The sequence below is a fragment of the Rissa tridactyla genome, chromosome 4 (assembly GCF_028500815.1).
Source record: "Rissa tridactyla isolate bRisTri1 chromosome 4, bRisTri1.patW.cur.20221130, whole genome shotgun sequence".
Lineage (NCBI taxonomy): Eukaryota > Metazoa > Chordata > Aves > Charadriiformes > Laridae > Rissa > Rissa tridactyla.
Genome location: NC_071469.1, coordinates 58,280,039 through 58,294,785, shown reverse-complemented (window position 1 = coordinate 58,294,785; position 14,747 = coordinate 58,280,039). Strand labels below are relative to the sequence as shown.

The following is a 14,747-nucleotide window of genomic DNA, read 5'->3' as shown; positions in this document are numbered from 1 at the left end:
CATGGGCTCTAACAGCGCCCCTTCTCATTTGCAGGGGGTGGACTAAATGTCCTACAAAAGCCACTCGCTGTGGCAACACCAGGTGGAGCGTTGGGATTCTTTGAAGCCTGACTTCCCTTTTTATTGATTTATTTTTTTTTAATATTATTATTTGTTAAGCACCATGTGCTCAAAACTTTCCAGGCTGGATGATACGATCCCTGCTCCCAGGCTCTAACCGCAGGTTTGATGCTGGAACCTACCTCTATAGAAGCGACACCTCTGTACCCTGCACCATCTGCTGAGGGGCTGGACCTGGCTGCCTGGCAGGCAATCATACCATGAAAGCTTCACGGAAAAATCGGCAAGGTGGAAGGAGCGTCGCATGATTTTTTTTTTTACCTGGAGAGATTTTTAGGATGGGAAGATTTTTCTCACGCAAACTGGAATCGCTTCAACTTTTGCATCTTCTCGCTGTTTCTTCCTTTCTGCAGTGACCCCGGGCTGGCCCTTGCCCTTGGTCTCGGGAGTGTACTTCTGATTTGTATCTCAGGAGGCCGAGAGATATGGAATAAACTCTCATTACCTCTCACCAATGTAAAGCCCCACACAGCGGATGCCTGAAGCCCTGCTCAGTGGGGTCGATGTAAAACAACAGCGGACCCCTGGCAGGACCTTTCCTTCAACTTCCACAGGACCCACTGTAATGGAGAGAATGGTCTGTGGCTGTCCATTTAAAAAGCCTTGCCTTCACAAAGCCCGCAGCGATGTGGCCATCACTAAGAAGAGCTTTCTTGTTGTGCTAACTAGGAATTCTCATTAATTGATATCACTATCGGAGTCCCTGAGCCTCAGCACGAGCAGCAGGGGTTATAGTGCATGAGAAAGCCCTCATGCAAGGGCATTGCTGTGGGTTAACGGAGTACTAATGAGCTGAAAGGTGAGATCCTGCACTAGGAAACACAGGACCAGACCGTGAAAAACACAGCACAACGCCAGGCCAGAGCTCAGGCACCTTTACTCAGGGGGGTACCCAGGTCCACATGGAAATAGCCACACCATGGTAGGCTACAAGGAGTCAATGGCAACATCCTGAGAGCCATCGTTTCCACCCAGCAGAGTGGGCAATGTGGAAAACTCAAAGCGGCATCGCACAGAGGCTGCAGCCATCGCGGCTCCCCTACACAAGGCCAGGGACCTTCCCTTGTGGGACGGGAGGTCAGCGGTTGTTTGGGCTTTCCCCAACCGTGCTACAGAAGAAGAGGTACCGTATGGTCAGTGCTTCCAGGCACTCTCAGGAGTGATACATCACGTTGACATCTTTTACAGCCTGCAATGTTACTAACCCCTACCTCTTTTCCAGAGGCCACAGCTACATTTTTGCAAAGGGCAGATGCAGGAGGCTCTTGAGACCAGACTGTGTCTTCCAAGCCTGTGAGCCTGCAAGTGCAGCCACAAAGCATCCTCCAAGATCTAAGTGTCCAAGAGACCTGGGTGCATTCGTACGCTGCTGAGCACACTCACAGGTTGTGCTCAGGAATGGGTGATGATACTAGGTGAGCTGAAGGTGGGGAACACTCGCATTTGTTCTTTTGGTTGTAGTAAAGACTTAAGACAAAGAGAAAAACTTTTCACAGCATGCTTAGAATAAACATATTCTTTATCATACAGAGTAACGCCTTATATATAAATAATTTGAACGACTCGCTCTTTCATGGAAAGTAACAGAGAAAAACCTTCAAGGTTGATACATGGGAGCTGGCATTACAAATCACATAGCATCAAACCCAAATCCTGCATCCAAACATCCAGACATTTGGTTCCAGAGTTGACCTATACACCACCTCCCTCCCCTGCCCTGGAAAGACCTGAATCAGGACCCTCCTTGGAAGAACACCCCCATCATCAACCTCTGATTATGGACTCCAACCCTGCAACCTTGATCCACCGCTGAAATCCAGTCCTTTAGATTTGGAGTGGTATGAAATCCTGGTCGGCAGCTGCAGAAGGAGCCATTGCCTTCTCCAAGGTGCGTTATCCATAGATTTTTGGAGGTGACTGAACTAACGAAGCCTACCCAAGCCAGATCCCTTGCAGCTATTTCTATTTCTTGGCTGACAAGCTGGTTACCGAAGCAGCAAGGCTAGGCATTGCACAGTCTAGCGACATTTGACTAAAACTGGGAGCATTTATGCAGAACAGCAGTGTGGGAACAGATAAAGAAGCTAGCGGGGCTGCAATGAGAAATCTGAGCTTTGATCAAGGAGACAGCAGCACTTGACTCCGAGCTGGCAGAGAGAACCCATCCCAAAGCAAAATAAAATATGTAATTCTTTTCAGCAGACGAAATTCTCCCCAGTGGTTTGTTCCTCCCAGGACCATACTATGTGATCTCATTGTCTTTAAAGTCTTTTCCCTGAGGAAGCCGATCGTTTAATATAGACTACGGCATTAGCATCCGGTATTAAATCAGTCAGGCTACTCTGAAATGAGGCGAGCGGGCGTCCTGGAAAGGAAATAAAAATACAAGTTTAATAGAGGAGACGGGTTCACCTTGACCCATGCTATTTATTGCAAAAGACTAGGGACATACTGCTCGCTCACCAGAGGGTCACTCCGCCCTGCCATAGATGTGTTTTACACTCCCAGTAAATTCCAGATGCTCACTGAGTGCACACAAGGAACGCACAACTGGGCCCCGGAGGCTTTTACGTCTTGCTTTGCTTTACAGGGTTGCCCTAAGAGAGAATAGCACGTTCCCACAGCTCTCATTAATCCAAACGGCAAAGTTAGGCACTGGCATTTAGCAACTTTGGCTGCAAAAATGCGTTGTAAAAACGCGAGGAAGAAAAACGTCAGGAAGGGAAACATTACGAGACCACAGGCACGGTGCAGGATGGCAGGAATCCGCATCCGACCTGCAGAAAGGGTCTTCTGTCCCGAGCGCTGCTGCTTCTGCATCCCCACCGCTGTTTTAAGCGGGGTTCCTTCCAGCCAGGAACTAAGAGCCGCCCAGCGAGGAAGCCAGATGTGATGCATTAGGCATCACACAATCCACGGCTGGTGTGGAACCGGCTCCAAGAGATTTATGTTGCATCAAGTGTAAGCGCTCTTATGTCACTAGTTAGCCACATGCCAATGGCACACGAACCCATGGAAAAGCTGCGGGTTTGGTAGTTTGGGGCTTTTTTTTTTTAAATGTCATGCGAGCCAGGAAGACATGATTCTTCAGCACCATTGTGAATGAAAACACTCATTTACCTCATTTAGTGTTGCACTTTATAAGTAACAATTTAGCCCACGATTGAAGTGTCAGCTGAATGAGGTAATTTATAATAATTCTGAAAACACGCTAACTGTAAGAGGCTATAATCAGAGCTAATTATAGGGACATTTTGGAAATCCATTGGTTTGGGGCTTTAGTTTTGATAAAGGGGATAACAACTTGTGAGCTGTGATTCTTTTAATTATAGCAATAGTAACCACCTTCTTTTACATAGCTTCTTTCATCTCTAAAAGCCCCATGGCTTTTTGCAAACCATACGTACCACAGGAACTGTCTAGCCTAACACCAAAGCAAAGCCATCTCTGCATGAAACAAAGTAACTGTTTAACAATATACACCTAGCAGTCCTGTGCTAAATTTGTAGAGGAAAGGAACTTGCAGAAGGAGAATATAATTTCCCTTGCGTGTCTTAGCAAATATTCAGGGGATCCTTGGATATCCACTGCAGCAGCCATCTGATCTTGAGAATAGGGAAGGCGGCTTTTATATGCGCCCGTAGACTCAAGACACTATGGAGGAGGGCAGCAGCATCATCCCCGCTCGTGACCAAGGAAGCAGGGACCACGTGGCAGCATCCTGTTGCATGTGCCCAGGGCTCACCTGTCCATGTCCTCTGCTGGGTGATGATAAAACTCTGACACTGGGATTGGGAGTTACAAATTGCGGCAGCTTCCTCGGCGCTGTGGACGGAGAGCAGGCATCCCAGGTGGCTGTAGGAGGGCCAGCACTTGTAGTCTTCTCCTTCCACTGTTCGGAAGCCCTTTAGGGAGATGTAGTCTGGGAACAGAAAGAGGGTGTTTAGGGAAACTCTTTAAGTGCACTTTCAGAGACTAGTCACATTATACACTTAGCATGTTGCACTTCAGTGAAACTCATAGAATGGTTTAGGTTGGAAAGGACCTTAAAGATCATCTAGTTCCAAGCCCCCTGCCATGAGCAGGGACACCTCCCACCAGGTAAGGGTGCTCAAAGCCCCATCCAGCCTGGCCTTGAACATCTCCAGGGATGGGGCATCCACGACCCTGGGAAACCTGTTCCAGTGTCTCAGCACTGGAAAGGAAATGTGATAGTGACAGATTGAACTGACCTGCTTAGATGGAGTGGGTGGAGCTGCAAAGTTAAAAGAAAGACAAATTCTTTTGGTTGTGCTATGGAGCACAGGACAGCAATTCACCCATGGATACAAGAGCTCTCAAGGGTGAAGGCACAGGGGAGTGACTGCAGGGGCAGGTGAGAAGGGGAGGCTGCAGCGCAGACCCACTGACCCTTCGCTTCTTCTCTGGAGAAGCCAACCTCACAACGGCCTCTCCTACACCTCAGCCCCAACAGCAGAACCAGCTCTTCACAGATCCTGTGATCTGTGACACACCGATGACCTGCGAGCACTGAGCTACGTTGGGCACACACTGACCCACCCACCATGGTGCCACCCAGAGGTACAGGAGATTTAGGAACGCCAGTGGGCAAAAGGAAGGCCAGATCCTGCTCCACTTGGATACAAAAGACCTGACAAACCTGAGCAGGTGATGTTCAGGCTATTCTTCATTGACTGCTAAGAGTCCCTCCCCACCTTCCCACACCACTAGGATGGTGATCATTTTGGCACATTGCTACTGGGACAGTTGCAAAGCCATCAGGTAGGTGGTGTTGGAAAACACCAGTAATTCCTGTTAAAGCTGCTGGTCCTTCAGTGCAAATGACTGAATATTTTTGTTCTTTCACAAGTTCCAGTTCTTTCATAAGTAAAGAGATTTCCTTCTGCAAGCCACCATGACCACACCACCATCTCAAGTGAAGGCTCAGGAAAATGTAAGCCTCAGTGACCACTCGACTTTTGAAGCCTTCTTTTTGATTAGCCTCATCTCTACCATCAAACGGGTCCTTTTCAGAGGAGTGCACCTCACAAAGGCTCATTTATCCATCCACAGGTCCAATAGGATGGTCTTCAGAAAAAAGAAATTTAGAGGGCACCAAGGCCCCAACTACTGTGTCTCATTCATGCTGGTGTAGTCACCTCCCCGCAGTATGTTCCCACAACAACCTGTGCTCAGCAGGCAGAAGCCACCAAGTGAAACAAGAATTTCAGCATCAGCTTGGAAAACTGACCTATTGGTCCACAGGAGAAGACAACCCCGAAGAGAGAGAGGAGACGCTCAGTTTGCTACTCTGGTCTGGTTGCTTAAGCTATCCCAAATATACTCACTTGAAACACTGATGCACGTTATGAGAAGAGTATTTAGAAGCAGCATGAACATATGTCCATATGTAGGCCAGATTGTCGGCTTTGCAAAACAATGCCATCATGCATAGCTCCCATGAAAAAACAACAAAAGGCTGCTCAAAAAAAGATACTTTTGGTGCTTTTCCTAGTGACTATACACTGCCTGAATGTATGTGAGATCAGAATTTGACCAGTTACCAAGTTTCTTGCTCCCTCCAGTAGTTGTTACTTAAAGCATTCAAAATCATGTACCTTTTAAAAGAAGAGGCCTTTTCTGCAGATAGAGCCCAGACTTGTACAGGTGTAAAACCTTTTCAAAAGCTTTCAGGGTTTCATTTATTCCATATCGTAAATCACCTACATTTAAAGAAAAAGATGACAAAGACGAGTAATTCCATGAAATACCATTTAGAGACTCCTAATAAAGAAGTTTATGAATATTAGCTGGTACCTGTTGCATTCAGAATATCGCTTAAAAAGGGCTGCAAAGCTGGTGGCGCAGAGTGTGGCAAAAGATAAGTGAAAAAATACCTGCAAAAAATCCCACAGGCTGATTAGAATACAGTTGCTTAATTTCCCTAGTGATTAAGTTGTCTACATTTTTCCATGACTCGAATATCCATACACAACTAGTAAGTCTGCTTTGGTTATGAAGCCACATTTGAGCACTTCGTTGGCATCTCTCAGTCCGCTCTTGTGAGCTGGGCTGAAAGCCTGGTCCTTCAGCGCAGCACGTGGCCAGGCGCTGGGTGAAATCTGCCTTGGAAAGGCTCATGCAACGGAGCTTTCCCTCGTTCCCTGGGGCCGTTTTTGGGCACTAAGCAATGCATTTCCCATCAAAAGAAAAAAAAAAAAAGACCTATATGAAAGACTCATGCAAGACCTCTCCCTTGCCCTGAGAAGGTCTGGCATTCTTGTTACCCCTGGAAAGGCAGGACCGCTCATTCCCTGAACCTTCTAGAAAACTCCTGTTCTACAAGAGAAAAGTGCGTTACTGCGAGGCTACAATAATCTGTGCAGAGGTTTGCTCTTTAACACCAAGTCCTGCAAATTCAGGCTCTGTTACGAAGTCCTTCTGCGCAAAAGTCCAGCTGCCAAGATTTCCACCAGTTCATGACCCACCAAGCATCAACGGTGAGTGGAAGTCATCGTTTTCAGCTGCTGGCCCACACAAAGTGCCGCAGGAGTCTCAGCCCCTGGCCCCTTACCTGTTTCATCGCTCTTCCATGGGTGCCCATAGGGAGACTCGGAGTTCAAGGGAAGAGTGAGCTAGCCTGTTCCCAACAACGGGGCTCGAAGCTGGTGGGCTCTGGCGGGGAGCCTGCGCTGCCACATGGCTTGCAGCAAACACAGCCCGTGGATGTCAGGTGCCAGGGCTTGTTTGGCAAACACTAAATTCGCAGGTGCAACCTTTGGGGCAAGTTTCTAGAGGGCGTTGGGGAAAGGGAGCAGCAGAAGAAAGATGCCTTCACTCCCACCACACAACAACTACATTTTCCTGCCTTATAAGGAAAATAAACGTGCTTCAAAGTGATCCTTAACTATCCTTCAACAGAGGTGAGGAGGGAATCACTGCATGGAAGAAATGCGGGATGCTAGAGGATATGTGGCAGTGTGTGAGCTCAACCACACCAGATTTCTGCCCCCCCATCTCGCTGGACGTACCGATACGCATTGAAAAGATTCTTCTTTTCATTTATTCCTTTGCATTTCCCAACTGCAGAGCATTGGAGAGGGAAGCTTTTCGTAGGGAAGTCGAGTGTGCAGTCATTATCTTCCTTGCATGACAGTTCCTCAGTGCTGGCATCATCCATGTCTGTCACTTTTAGGTTTCCATCCACCATAACAAACTGCCTCGGCTGGAAATCCAAGAGGGCTATTGAACCCAGGGGGGAATGTGCCAAGTAAAACAGCAGTTTCACAAGGCTCAGGCAAATCTGAGAAAGAGAAGATGAATATGCATGGGGAAAAATAGATGAAAAACAGCTATTAAATTGGAAGGAGAACAAAGGGGAGGGCATTCAGTGACATTAAAGGCAAAAAAAAAAGCATATAATGCTTAAAAGGTAATTATATGTATGCTACAAAATTTATTATCAACATTGCCACAGGATTTGCCTGGTAAGTAGTTTAGCAACATTTTTTAAAAACGTTCATACACAAAAAGAGACATTTGCAATTAGAGGAACTAGAGGAGAAAGCTGGAAAGAAAACAATAGCAGCCTTCATGTTTCAGGAGCTATATTGATTTGCTAGCTGAAATCAGAAGGGTTTTTTCCCACTCTGGCATAGAATTAATACATTCCCCTCCCTTCCCCCATGCTGCTCCCTACAGACTGGGGCTCCATGGTCATTAATACCAGATTCATGCCTTGCTGCATCACTCAGCAGTATGAATTTGGGCACACAATCGTGCTTCTGAAGAATTAGCCCAAGCATGCAACGCACTTATTGCCAGCTTCTTTTGCTTTTTATGTCAACTTTCTGGCCACAGGGAAAGGTCAGACAATACCTGCCCCAGCAGAAGGCTCCGTAAATGACTTTCAAACAAACCAGAGCTAGAAGAGTGCATTTATACTGCACCCATCACTTTATTCCAGTAGCTTTTTGCAGCAGTTTGCATTCAGTATCGGGAGCCCTGGCATCAGCCGAACTGTATTGCCCGGTAGCTGTGCCAGGCAGACCCACGCCAGCCCTCGCTGCCTCCGATAGCGATCTGTGCAGGCGCGAGGGTTTGTTCGCTTGGAACAGCTCACACAATTGCTCCTATCTGATGTGGCTCATCAGAGGGGAATCCCATCCGTTTAGACGCCCTAATTAGGAAACAGGACTAGGCAGTGCCGGTGTAAGTTCCGCCTGTATCAGTGTCTTCAACAGTCAAAAGATTATTAAAATCTTAATACCATCGTACCAGACCTCACCACCAGCTAATCCAGCATCATGGGTTTCTAGCACTACAGGGACTTGGGCACATTCGAGAAGATGAGGTGCTGGGAAAGGTATGTCGAAGGCAGTATGGAACAGTTTGTAAGCAAAAGTGGAACTCCACAGGCCAAAAGAAATTACTCTGGAAGCTCTGACGCTATTTTAACTTCATTAGTGAAGCAATCATAAGAATCCCAGCTTCACATCCCGCAGCTGAGCGAGCACAGTTGCCACACTGGCTTGGATGGCAAGGATCCTTTTCAACATTGCGGACTGCATGCAGGCAGGGATTTTATTTTGGGACTTTCGTCGTGTTTCTATTTTGCCCAAAGCATTTCTTATTGACATTAAGGTACCCACGCTTCTACTTGATCCTCTCTTTCCTCCTGGGAACCAAACAACTAGTAGTGAACGCCCAGCTGAGACCTTAAGGCAAACTGTAATACAAGCTATAACCAAAATACGTGCCATGTCATAAGTCATTTGTGTTCCTGGGGAGCTGAAGAGTCCCTGCGCGGGGCATGCTTAGGAGACAAGGCAGCTCTCACTAACAGGGATGCGATCCTAGCACCTACAGTGGGAGGGAAGTAATTTAGTAGCATTTGTAGTACAGCAATACCTAAAGGGCTAAGATCAGAAACATTCATACAAGCACATGGTGAGAGACAGGCTGCTCAGCTTGCTGCCTAAAATAGATAATGCACTGAAAACAACAGACTTGCAGCGCGGCAGGGTGGCTTTCCCCAGTCAGACCCAGCCTGCTGAGGGGCCTCGCTAGGAAAACCCCTCCGTGGAGTGGAACAATACAGAGGGAGAACTAGAAATATACTGTAATGACGGGTATTAAACACCACTCCAGCCCTGAGCAAGATTTTGTGGCCATTTCCTCCCAGAAGTAGCTCTCTTAACACCGCTTTAAAGAGAAGGGATAGAACGGCAAGACACCAGGCTCGGGCTATTTTAATGGGACTTAAAAGGAGTAAAAGCAAACTGATTTAAGCACAATTTGCGGGACCAAACAGAGTGTCAGCACGACAATCCCGTTTGCCTCAGCAGTCACCACCGGCTCTTTGCATTTACCCAGTTTGCGGTCTAAAAGCGACTGATAAAACTCCCTTTGTTTTGTTTTCTTACTTTAAATCTCTCCTCCCAGGGGGTCTGCAGAAGCTGAATCATCTCCAGGGGGGATCCCAGCTCCAGCATAGCTGTGACCCGTATTTCAGCATCTCCGCTATTATCATAGCATTGACCGTGCAGCTGCCGGGGAGGGAAGGAGCGATTGTCAGAGCGATGCCAGCAGGTCCGGGACGCCCGGGGACAGCGAGGGGCAACACCGGGGGGGATCCGCGGAAGATCCACACAGCGCCGGTACGGAGGAAAACCCGCACAACCCCCTTCCCCCCGAAAGCTCTCCGCACCGAGGGACCGCATCCCGCCGCCCCCGCTCCCCGCCGTACCTGCACGATGCCGGGATGCTGCAGGCGCTGCAGCAGCCTCACCTCCTTCAGCAGCTTGTAGGCGGCCAGGCGGCGGCACCCCGCCGGCTCCCGGTACCGCTCCACGCACTGCCGCACCTCCCGCCCCGACCCGTGCACCGACTTGAGGGCCACCGCCCCGCCGCCCGCCAGCGCCGCCCGGGCCACCACCTTGGTGAAGCCCCAGCCCAGCAGGCTGACGCCGGTCGCCAGCCTCAGGTCGCCGCAGCCCAGCCCGCCCGTCGCCTCCCCGCCGCCGCCCGCCGCCAAGCGCCGCAGGTCGCGCCGCCTCTGCCGCAGCTCCTCCCGCAAACCCGGCGGCAGCGGGAGCGGCGGCGGCGGCGGGGAGCCCGGCTGCCCCTCACCGCCGCGACCGGCCAGCAGGGCCAGCAGGGCCAGCAGCAGGGCCAGCAGGGCCACCGCGCTCAGCCGGGCGCCCCGCCGCGCCCGCCCCGCCGCCGCCGCCGCCGCCGCCGCCATGGGGAGCGGGGCTGCGCCGCCGCGGGCTCCGGCCGCTCTGCCGCTCCCGCTCCGCGGAGACGGGAAGGCGAACCGCGCAGAGGGGGCGGGACGGGCGGGCGGCCTCCCCCGGACCCCCTCCACCCACCCACCCCCCAACCCCGCCCGAGCGTCCCGGAGACGAAGCGGGGCTGGGAGGGGTGTCCCCGGGTGGGATGCGGAGGTGCCGGGAGCGAGCGGTGCGTCTCCTCCCAGCCCTCCCACGGGGGCTGTTCCCAGCAAAACACGGGGATTTCACGGGCGGGAATTTCGTCAGTCCTCCGAAAGGTAGCGCAGAATGCCGCCGAGGGAGGTGAAACGGCTTAAAAGTAGTAAGAACTGAGATACCCCGTTATGGTTTGAGGAACCCACATCAATTTATTGTGACAATTATCCTGCCACTCGATGACTCCTCCCCACCCGGGAAGGGGGATTAGGAAAAAACAAGGAAACCCGAGTGTCAAAATATAAACAGATTTAATAGAATAAGACTAGGAAATTAACATTAATAACACTAAAGAACCCATATTGATCCCGATATCAATATAAAATACACAAGGATTATACTCAGCAAATTATATCCGTAGGAAGCTGTGCATCCCAGCAGTTGACAACAGACGTGGGACACTGTGAGTGCTATGGCTTTGGGAGGAAGGGAAGGGCTCAGGGGCCCAGCAGCGGGGCAAGAAGTTCTCAGGATCACAGCCATCAAAGAAGAGAAAGAACTCCTAAGGAAACTTTCTAATTTATATTGAATGTGATGTTCGTGGTATGAAATAATCCTTTTGGCAGCTTGGATGAAGTGCCTGGGTCTCGCCTCTCCCCATCCGAACACCTGGAGAGCTCAAAAACACCGAGACCTTGAAACCTGCATACCGTACCTGGCTATAAAGTAATTATTTTGACAAATTCAGACGCTAGAGTCTTCTAAAAGTGCAGTTTTACCAGGCGTTAGAAGAGTCATTACTGAAAAGTAAAATTACTGAAAGAGGAATTAGTCCCGTGTCGCTCAAACCAGGACCCCGCACCTTTGAAAGGTCTCGGCCTGCGGGATGGAGATTTTCAGAGATTACAGCAAGGCAGCTATGATGACCGGTGATCCCCAAGACTATTTTAATAGAAATAGTGAATATAAGCGATCGCTTAGAAATATCTTCCTTCCCAAAAGCCTGCAGGAAGTTTCCCCTCCGCTTCTTGTCGGTTCAACGTCACTGGAGCAGCCTGTGAGAGAGGCTGCGAGCAGCAGCACTGCCGCGGAGCACAGCAGGAAAAATGAACCCTCAATTCATCAGGACGTTTCATAGAATCATAGAATCGTCTGGGTTGGAAGGGACTTTTAAGGTCATCTAGTCCAACCATCGATTTCCAGATGACAGAGTTTGGGGAGGGAAGGCAGACCCTGTGGTCTGCCGATACATAAAATAAAGTAGAAAATCGCAGGCTGCCTGTGCTTATCCGTGCACGTACAGGCTAGAGGCTGATCCCAGAACAGCTCTTTCGGTAGTTGAATTTCCTTTGTTGCTTTTTAACCTTAATAGCTCTTTAATTACTGTCCTTATTTTCAAATCAAGTATACGTCTGTGTCATATTAATGAATATTCATTGTCACCGGAGAGCTATTAAATGCATTTTCACCTGTGTTTCCAAGGGAATAGATGCCAGCTGAGTGTAGTATTATCTAATTTCAGTCTGTCCTCAGCACCGTAATAATATCAAGACCTATTAGAGAGGACTCACAGATACATGAAAATAATAATGATCGATTATTTATTTGCTTTATAGTAGCACTTACGGATTCCTGCCAAGATCATGGCTCTGCTGGGCAAGGCTTCTTGCAGACAACAGCACAAGAGGTGACCTCGCCTGATCGAGCTGACACCTTACATGGGGGACACTGCAAAGGGCTGCAGCAAGGAGTTAGCAGAGGAAGAGGTGGCCATTTGAGTGTCCTTTAGTTCCTTGGAGGATTTGTGCAAACAAAAGGAAGGGAGGAGGGAAGAGATGGAAGGTGAGGGCGAGTGAGACAAGGATCAACCCTTACCAGCAGAGCTGAAAACAGCCCGAGGAGCTGGACTCTTCCCTGATGCTTGGCACCAGTATCCCCTGCTAGGATCCTCAGGCTGGATCCAGCATAATCTCTTGCTGGATGCTGCTGGTGCTTCGGGCACTGGAGATGCTCCAGTATCTGCTTGTAGCTTACAGTGCTGTTATCTTCTGAGGAAATGGAGTGAGAGCGAAGCTAATTGAGTAAAGTCCCTTTGAAAATTGAGATGTAGTTCTTTAATATTTTTACAATGGATCTGTACTGGAGGAACAACTTGTCCTGCACTGGTCCACTGAGGACGCTGGCACATGGTAAAGAGTCCAAGACCCTCAGCTAGACCTCTGTGTGGGGGCACTATAGATAGGAAGCAAATCCTATAGATGGACCAAAGGAGAAGGACAAGGACAGCTGGAGCATAAGGCATCAGTGTGGTGATGTTTCCAGAGCAAAAGAGAGGAGCATTGCTGAGAGAAGGAGGGCACAGAACTAAAGGGAAAGGATCAGAGGGAGAAGTTCCGTATTGGAACTAAATGGCCTACCATAACTAGGGTTGGCCTACCAGTACAGACTGGGTCTAAAGAAGAACAGTCTTCAGAGCAGTACAGACGCGAAAAGTTAAAGTGCCAGGTACGTTCCTAGGTCACTGGCACTTGATCTTCCCCGTAGTCACATTGTTAGCCCCTGGCCACTAGCACTCTCCTGACAGTTCTGCGTATCATCTGGGAGTCAAGATGAGCCAGACACCATTCCTGATACACAGGTTGCACATGACCACCATATTGTGAAGGATAAGAGAGCTCAATAGACACAGCTGTTCTGTGCCAGTCCACCTCAGTGCCAGGGAAAGGTCTGGGCATATTTCCTTTGTTAATATAGATGTCACCTAAGTGTTTTGAAGAGAGAGGGGGAAACAGTACCAGTCCTTGAGAAGAGCTGGATGTCCTGCTCCTGAGCACTATCTCACTCCCAGGAGCTCTGGGGACCTGTGCTGGCTGAACCAGAAGGAGGATCAGAAGGTGATTTGTTCTGAGGGTACAAAACCAAGTTCAGAGCAGAGCTCGTGTGTATTGTAGGCCCTGGGAGCGAGAAAAGAAGGGCTGAACACAGAGAGAGAAAACTCGGTCAGGGAGGAGTCTAGCTGCTCACCACAGTGGAAGGCAGATAGCTTTGACTGTGTCCACCCTAGAGCCTGCCGGGATAGCGGAGCAGGACAAGGCCAGGAGACGCTGCAGGGCTTGGAAGGGAAATACCTGAGTGAGTAGTTCCCATTTTGTTAAACACCCGTCACTATCAATTCAGAGACAGATGAAAAATACTTGCTACCTTGCATGGACCCACGTGGGCCCCACGCATGGGCACACGTGGGCATGGTGAGCAGGGCAGGGCTTGCCACCAGACATGTCACATGGAGAGATCTTGTGTGAGAAGGGAAGGCATTGTAGAAAGTTTTCTGAGCTTGCTAGCTTTGGCCTCTTTATGTACTTTTATTTTCTATTTCCTTCTGAGCCTCCTGACTCGCAGTACCTGCAGTTGAGAGGCCGTGAGTCTACGGCAAGAAACTGAACTCACAGGGAGTAAAACAGAGTAAAGGGCCCTTCAGCTTCAGCATCACCTGGGTGCAGCCTCCAAACCTTACCACGAGGAAGACAAGCAGTGATTAACTATAAATAATGTCATCAAGCATCCTGCAGAGCAGACCAAAGCACTGGCATGGGCAGCAAGGTGGAGAAACCTTAAAATGATCCTACTGAGATGCTGCCAGGATCGCAGTGTCCCACTGGGGGCAGTTCCCCCACCCCGTTGGTGCCTCCCTTGTCCCTGATATCACTGAAGGAGTGAAGAGCATTCCCATTGCCTCAGTGAGGAAATGTTATTCCTTGTCTAAAAGTGCTTCTTTTGTCCCCAAGTCCAGAAGAACACAAGATGTTGCAATTTGTGGGAAAATTGAGAGGAGGTGCAACAGCCCTGCTGGACCCAGCACAGCCCATCCCATCCCATTCCATCCCATCTCTCTCTTGTAACACAGCAGAAGGAAGTTTCTGCCTGACCTAAGAGCGTCGGGTTTTCTGAAGATACGGTGATTAAATGTGCTGCACACGCCTAGCACAGCACTTTAAAGCTGCTGTGGTAAAGAACACAACTAGGAGCTGGCCATGGCTGGATAAATGGATAAATGAGCCTGAAAGGGAACGAAATATCCTGATCCCTGCTCTGCATACCTGGCTCCCGCAATAAAGGACAGTATCTTATACTTTCTTATCTACATCTATTCCGCCAGAGGCTATAGATGGAGCAGAAGGTTGTCCACCGTTCAGAAAA

The 14,747-nt window shown here is 49.3% G+C and overlaps 1 protein-coding gene across 1 annotated transcript; it reads right to left on the bottom strand.

Moving 5' to 3' along the window:
* Nucleotides 1-2,381: 2,381 nt before the first annotated feature.
* LOC128908627 (extracellular tyrosine-protein kinase PKDCC-like) lies at nt 2,382-13,697 on the bottom strand. Its single transcript, XM_054199278.1, has 9 exons — nt 13,679-13,697; nt 12,426-12,598; nt 9,869-10,240; nt 9,546-9,668; nt 7,152-7,423; nt 5,938-6,017; nt 5,739-5,843; nt 3,866-4,042; nt 2,382-2,485 (listed from the first exon to the last, which is right to left on the bottom strand). The coding sequence occupies exons 1-9, from the start codon at nt 13,695-13,697 to the stop codon at nt 2,382-2,384; spliced, it is 1,425 nt and encodes a 474-aa protein (XP_054055253.1).
* Nucleotides 13,698-14,747: the final 1,050 nt, after the last annotated feature.